At 38.3% G+C, this 7642-nt stretch overlaps 1 protein-coding gene across 1 annotated transcript in view; it reads left to right on the top strand.

Annotated features, from left to right (window-relative positions):
• The first annotated feature begins 6622 nt into the window (after window positions 1-6622).
• csf3a (colony stimulating factor 3 (granulocyte) a) overlaps window positions 6623-7642 on the top strand; it is a 1857-nt gene continuing 837 nt past the window's right edge. The window contains exons 1-2 of the mRNA XM_072456201.1: window positions 6623-7154; window positions 7359-7466. Of these exons, the coding sequence (XP_072312302.1) occupies window positions 7002-7154; window positions 7359-7466 (261 nt within the window). The 5' untranslated portion in view covers window positions 6623-7001. The remainder of the gene's footprint in view (window positions 7155-7358; window positions 7467-7642) is intronic.

Raw genomic sequence — 7642 nt, 5'->3', positions numbered from 1 at the left:
GATCACTGACCACAATGTTTCTGACAGCGTAGTGGTATTTGTGTAGATTATACTCACTCATATTGTACTCACAATATCACCAACACTAAACATGGATGACAATCAAACAATGGGAAGATAAACTAGTTAATTAACTCTCTCTATATATATACATATTCAATTTGGGAGAAAAAAATAAAATCATAAAAATAAAATAAATAAAATAAAAAAATACATATAAAATGTTTAGTTTATTAGGCCCGAGCGCCACAAGCTGGCGAGAGGCCTATTAATCTCGTAAGGCCGTGCGAAGCACGGCTGCGAAAGTGCGCACGTAGTGCGCACGAAATCGAGCGCGAAGCGCTCGCCCACTTCCAAACACTCACTAACGCACTCCTCCACTCATGCACGCCCCGTGCATACTAATTAGTTGTAGGAAAATGGAACATTACCGTTGTAAACGGGCGAAGCCCGTGCAAAAGTTCGCACTAAACGAGCACTTTACATTGAGATGACGACCGCGAAGCGGTCGTCATCCCCATATAAAGCACTCATTTGCGCTAAGTAGCTCACGAATACGTTCCCCATCTCTTGCATGTTCCGTGCATATAAGCATGTAATGCAAAAATTGAACATTATTACTGTATAGAGGGCCAAAAACACAAAGTGGGCGGAGCCCACTCAAAATTATCGAAAGTACCCGTCAGTGACCAGGGACCCACACCATGAGGTAGGAAAGCGCGAGCGCTTTCCGAAAATGTATAGTTTATGATATTTGAAAAATGGGAAACATTGTTTTCGCATCGGAATATTATTCTTTCTTTCTTTCTTCTTCTCGGGACCAACCCCCCTATTTTTCACCCAGTGAACATTGACGAAAAGTCACAAAAATTTGCACACCTCTAAAAATCGTGCCTCTCTACATTCTGGCTATTTCCCTTTTCTAAAATAAAAAAAATTGGCGCGTCAGCGCCCCCAAATGTACCAAAAATGCATTGAGAGATGGGAAATGACCCAAAAAAAATCTGATCGTAGAATCATGAAATTTGGCGCAGAGGTAGATGGTGACAAGAGAAGTAAAAAATATTATTACGGCAACGCCGTCCGCCCAACCAAATGTCGGCCATATTGCTTCAAAAATGGCTAAACATGACTTCGGAGTTTTTCCAAACGTCGTACTTTTACGAACTCCTCCCAGGGCGTTGGCCCTAAAAAGCTGAAATTTGGTGAAAATGCTACTGAGGAGTGGGACATCAAAAGTTATCCAAATTACATTGATACCTCTCACGGTCTCTGTGCGGCGAAGCCGCAAACTGTAGCTAGAATTTCAGAAATCTCCCATATTTAAAATTTCTGCCGTTTGCCCAGATAAAGTCCGAATTGCGTCAAATTAGAATCAGTTGTTAAACTCTTTGCCCTAAACCTACTTGAAGTGAAATAAATTCATTTGGCGCCACAGCGCCCCCTACAGATTTTATATGGAGGTTAAATGTTTAGTTTTGCGAAATTATATGAAATTTGACACACAACTCAATTTTAGCATCCCCATCAAAAAAGTCAATGACTCATGTCATAATTGTTATGGCGTTGCCGTAACGATGACCGAAACCTTTCATGTTATTCCAATGGGGAAATCGCCAGAACATGTTTACACTTTAGACTTTCACAAACTCCTCCCAGGGCGTCAGCCCTATTAACCTGAAATTTGGTGAGACTCATCTTCAAGACCATCAAAAGTTATCCACATTTTCATTCAAAGAGTCACGGTGTCTGTGTGGCAAAGCCACACATTTTGCCAAGAATTCAAAATAAAATTGCTTTTTGATGGTAAAACAAAGGGGAGAAGATGTGACAGCGTCACAGATTCAGCAGTAGGCGTAATAAAAGGACAATTGGGGCGCGTTAGCGCCCCCTCCTCTTGCGGCGTGGCGGCGGTGTGGCGGCGGCGTGGCGGCGGCGTGGCGGCGGCGTGGCGAGGGCCGATCATTGCCGCTTGCGGCTATATTTTTGTATTATTATTATTATTTTGTTTTTCCCAAATTAAATAAGTAAGTTTAAGCGTAAAATAAAATAATTCTGATTCTGGATAGGCAATATAAATTGTGCCAATGTAAGTTTTGTTCTCAATAAACTAGATGATTTTATTTTAACTTGGAGTTGAAGCCTTTATATAGCTGTGTGGACAGAGATGTGTGCAGTGCCAGAAGAGACGGAAAGAGAGACAATCTGCAGCCTTCCAAGGTTATCATCAAGCACCATCAGCCATTTATTTATTATCATGTAAAATGTATGGTTTGGTCAAAGTAGGATTTTTTTTAAAGTAATCTTTGCAATCGCATTTGCTGGATCAGACAGACTATCTCCACAGTTTAAAATATCTATATTTTATTAATAATATGTATAATAACATTTTTAGCTTAATTTAACTACCCTGCCATTTAAATGAGAACATTTGCCTATGCGGTCACTCCAATGCGATGGAACATTTATACTTTTAGTACTTGGTTGGTGTATCTCTTTATTTCAGCCAACAAAATGGAAGGTGCATTTGCAGCTGCTTTGAAACAAATATCATTGAAAGCAGGGAGCAAAATGTGAGACAATTGAATCAGACTGAGATCACTCTGGCAGAATTTTGTCTTTTCCTGTTGGTGAGGTAAGAATAAGTCTGCGCCCTGCTGAATAATGAAATCTGATGTTTCAAGATGTGGAAAAAGGGTATCCCTGTGTCAGATACAAATGTCTCATGAGCAAGGCCGGCCTGCTAAATAATGCATGAAAACACTTGAGAGAAAAGTCTGGGAATGCACCTGTCATGTTTGTTTGACCCACTTCTTATTTTGGGAATGAATGACACAGGATCACACACACTGCAGGATTTTAATTTATTTTTATTTTCTGACTCTAGCAGATCATTATAACATTTCTTTCTTTCTTTCTTTTTGCCTTGTCTGTCTTTTCAAGTTCTGTTCTGTTATCAACAAAAACAGTTGCAGTTCTGTGTGGATATCCAGAACTACTTTTGCTACGTTTGGTTGTATTTATGTACATATACTTTCCAATTCAGATATTTTAAAAGTACTTGAACCCCTGTGGATCATGATGCAACCCTCTCAAGCAGCATTCTAATCCAGAATCCATGCTTTTCAAATTGAGCTGCTTTAACGAAGAGCGCACAAAGTAAGTTTCATCCCTCGTATTTGACTGCTGCTTGCCACACAAACAAAAACAGACAAACAAACAAACAAACAAACAAACAAACATTAAAACGGGTCGCAAACGAGACCAATGCTGCTCTTTCAGCTCGTGTACGTTTCCTTTGTCCATCTGGATGTACGACAGGTGTGTGTGCATGGCCAAAGCGGGGGTATTCTGGAAACCCAACACCCCGGTTCCCAAGCGCGCACAAATGTCGCTGAGGTTAATTTAAATTTCTGAGCAGCTCGGTTTGCCCTGCCCGCTACCCTAGACACGTTACACTGGTGTGAGCATTACAAGTGCGGGGTAATGGGACACAAAGTGGAGGATAAGGTGACGCATCCAATCCCACAGAGCGGCGCGCACACTGGGTTAGGTTGCAGGTGAAACTGTTTCCTGGCTCCTCGACGCACAGGGGCCATTTCTCCATAAAAGAAAAGATAACACTAGATAAAGAACTCCAAGACTAAAAGACATATCACACATTTTCAACGTAAGCCGAAGAATAAATGACAAAGTCGTCTCAAATCCTCTATTTTAAGGCTAAATGTAAGATTGTACATGTCTTGCAGCGCCCTCTGCTGGTTGGTGTTAAAGGAGGACAACGTAACGTAAGTATATGTGCCACACAAATTAGCCTCATTAAAAAAAAGGCTTATACGTATAATTGTGTAGAAAAGACGTGTTTTAACAGAACAGGGTGCATTAATGAATCAGCCAGATGGTCCATTACAGCACCCATAGCTGGCTCTATCACATTTCTTGCCCAGTATTCCAAAAATACTTGAAGCATTCTTTTATGTCACGTTTAATTATTTGGTGCCTGGTCCAAAGTGTGTAGAAGTGTGTTTGCAATACACGGAACTCTTTCAATTAAAAAAACAACAAATGTGATTCATACACTGCATTCAAACTGGATGTGAGACTGGGCAAAGCTAAACATTTGGATTGTGTCTAAATTATTTGGAGTATACATCCTTTTAAACATATTAATTTAAAATATGAATGATAAATATTTGTGGAGTTGATAGCATTTACCTTATAAATAATAAAATATTTTATTTTTCTATTTAAGTGCATATACATATAAATTTCACGTAAACATAGTTAACAAGACAATATTTAAGATCTTTCCCCAGTCTGACTATTTTGTTGAAGTTTATGGAACTAAAGGTTTGTCATTTCATCCAGGGTCGTCCATGTCCCAAAACTCTAACCTTAACTAAATTCATGATTCATAAACCTAACACCTAATTTTACCTTGATTGTGAAATAACAAATTGTCAAAAATAAATATCTGCCCCATAAAATTTGAAAAAATAATAGAACTCTAACATTCCTCGTCCTAAAGCCCTAATCTTAAAAACATGAATGATTCCTAAACATAAACTTACCACTTTATCCTAACCCTGAATGTGAGAAATATGTTGTAAAAAAGAAAGAAACATTTTCTAATAAAAAATAGAGGAAATGCTGAGTTTCGTGGTGAAATGCCGAACTTTTGGGGAGACGCTGAAGTTAGCGATTGTACTGTTACCTAGCAACCGTACTGTAAACAAGGGCCAAAAGCCATATAAATTACCTGTACACAATAGTTATATTTTCACAAATCATCAAATCATAATAACCATTAAATTCTTTATTTTGTTAAACTGAAAAGCAAATGTCTGTTGCGGGTTAATTGTCTCGGCATTTTTGAAGGAACGTAGCTTTTTGATAACATTTTTTAGAAATCAATTCTATTTCCTGTCATTTTTAACTTTTATTTTTTTATCTTTCACTGCCAATGACTGATGTAAAACTATGATAACTATTTGCCACAGGATCTATCCCACCAAACTAAGTTATAATTAGAAAAACATGAAAACCTGTCCTTTGTTCTTTAAACGTAATACAATTACTGTCTATTTCCTGTAAACAAGAGCAACAATAGCAAACAAATCAAATGTCAAGAGGTTAAAATATGTATTAAATTATTTAAAAGGAATACACAGAGCCGTAGATCAACTCTGATTCACTCTGATTCAAGCTGTCGAGTGAGCTGAAGAAGCCCTTTCTGCACATTTTGTCACTAATATAATAATAATTAAGTAGGCAACAGTTTTATGTTTATGTTCTAGGTCTTTATAAATATCATGTTTATTACTTTAAGTTTAAAATCCAACTTTCCATTAAAAAAATGCAAGCACTCATATTTTTGTAGCAGTATAGCGTACTCTGCGTCAGGAAGGGTCTCTAGAGTAGCCTTATACTTATTTTAGAAACTCGTACAAACATAACTTTGCATAAATGCTAAACACTGCACATAAAACTATATGATGTGTTGTGATGATTTGGATAGTAACATTTTATGTAGTTTAACTCATACTCAACTCTTACAATGTAACAGCAGCCCACACACTTCTTTTATCCTCTCTCTACTAAACTAATGCAGTGGGCCTTCACACCCTTCAATCTCAAAGCCTTTAAACCCCCCCAAAAAAGATGAAGTAAACCAACCACCTAAACAGTATATTCATCAGGTTGTTGGTATTACATGTGTGGACATATCCTCATAGAAGTCCTTTGGCCAAACGTCACACTGTTCCCTTTGTTACAGCATGTGGGCCATTTGGGTCTATAATGGTGCTTTCTTTAGGCATTGATTAGAAGAAGGCTATAGGGGGATTTCAGGGATCACAGCACCACTTAAACAAGTCCCCTTGAACATTTCATTTCAGTAATGTTTGTAGTAGTATAAATCATTTTTAATGTTACATTTTTGCAGACTCAGCTGGAGTTGTATGGATCCACAAGGTGGTGCTGTCGATGGCTGCATTGAAGCACAAGTACTTCAGTTGTAAGGGAGGTTTGTAATAATACAACATTTACTCTATATTTATTTAGAGTCATTTTGAAAGGTATCTGTGTCAAAGGAAAGGCACTTGTGTCATTCAGTTGTTGTTCAAATACATAAACATTAGTTCATGTATTTATTTGTTTTCAACAGTCATTGTGCCATCACAATATCACAAGATATATCCTCCAAGTAAAAATACTATTATAGTAACAGGCTATGTAGACAATTTCAATTTCCACAAAACTGTCAGAGGAAAGGCCTGCTTCCTTTGGGGCTAGACGAATCTTGAGCAATTTACCCTGAAAACAAATGAAACTAACTTCCTCAAAAACTCAATGTATTTCTAGTATAACATGACATAATAAAACACTTCAGGGCTGATCTGCCCAAATCTGAACGCATGTAATTTTCAAAGAAATCTTGCGGTTTGATGAGTGGATTCTTGGGGAATCCCAAATCTGCACAAACCTAGAGCTATATATTTCCCGAGAGTAAGTGTCAGATCTTACTCTCAGATCAATAGTTAAAGACATTGCCCTGACAGAGGTCATGAACATCCTGACTGGTGAGTACTGCTCCTACTTGTATCACCCTCCTGTTCTGGTACAGGGGACATGGGACACCTGGATTACCCCTTGGACAACTTTGAGATTTCTTTTTTTAAATCATATATTTAGTCATGGCTCTCTGCATTTGGACAGTTTTAGTGGAGAGGAGTTTCACTTTACAAGCAATAGTCTCATCTCCAGCACTCCAGCTATTTTGGCCTGGGGGAGGCATGCCCAGCACTGCTGCTCTCTCTTTTACACACAAGGACGTGCACAGACACACACACATTCACAGGGACGAGAGAGGCTGGCTTTGTTCTGCTTCTCCCACATGACCACTGCAGCTCCCCGTCTGTCAGGCTGCTCTGCTTGGATGCGTTTTTGTTGATTTTCCTCTTGTTGTTTTGGTTGCAGTGTGCGTGTGCGTCCTCTCCTTCATGGCCACTATGACACATGGTGCACCTCTCTTTGGAGTTACTGCACTTGTTGACCAGGAGCAATTTCAGGATTTAGTACAAAGGAGCCACAGTTTGATACAAAAGATCTTGCTGTCCATTCCCGATGTGCACAGTTCTTCTATTCACATTAAGGTAAGCCTTTGGATGTATGTACAGTATTTTAGGCACAACTACATCTGATATCAAAAGTGTGTATGGACACAGAGCCATACATTTCTTTATAATGAAGAATAAATTAGTTAAATGAAGAACCATGTGTTGGTGTACATTTAGAAGACAGTCAGTGAAATGCCGGTTGATAATCTCTCCATGACTTGGTGTTTATTCCTGTCATAGACGTTCCAGCTTAAATCTCCAGAGATAACAAATATGATGATAATGGCCACCAAGCTTGGCTTCCCACAAGCCCCCGTTCTCAGAGTGGTGTCAGAAAACTGCACTCTGGTAAGCATCTGCATACACAATACTTGAAGATACTTAATTATTTACATATTAATTTCAATTTAACATAAAACCACTGTTACATTTGTATATGGATCTTGAAAAATGTACATACAATGTTTTTTTTTTATCATGAAATGATGATGATGAAAGATCATTGCTAAAATATAATTAATACA

Source organism: Eucyclogobius newberryi, unplaced genomic scaffold (assembly GCF_026437365.1).
Source record: "Eucyclogobius newberryi isolate DKJ021-1_F unplaced genomic scaffold, fEucNew1.0.hap1 SCAF_20, whole genome shotgun sequence".
Classification (NCBI taxonomy): Eukaryota; Metazoa; Chordata; class Actinopteri; order Gobiiformes; family Gobiidae; genus Eucyclogobius; species Eucyclogobius newberryi.
The sequence above is the reverse complement of the archived record's forward strand: the minus strand, read 5'-3'. Positions and strand labels throughout refer to the sequence as shown.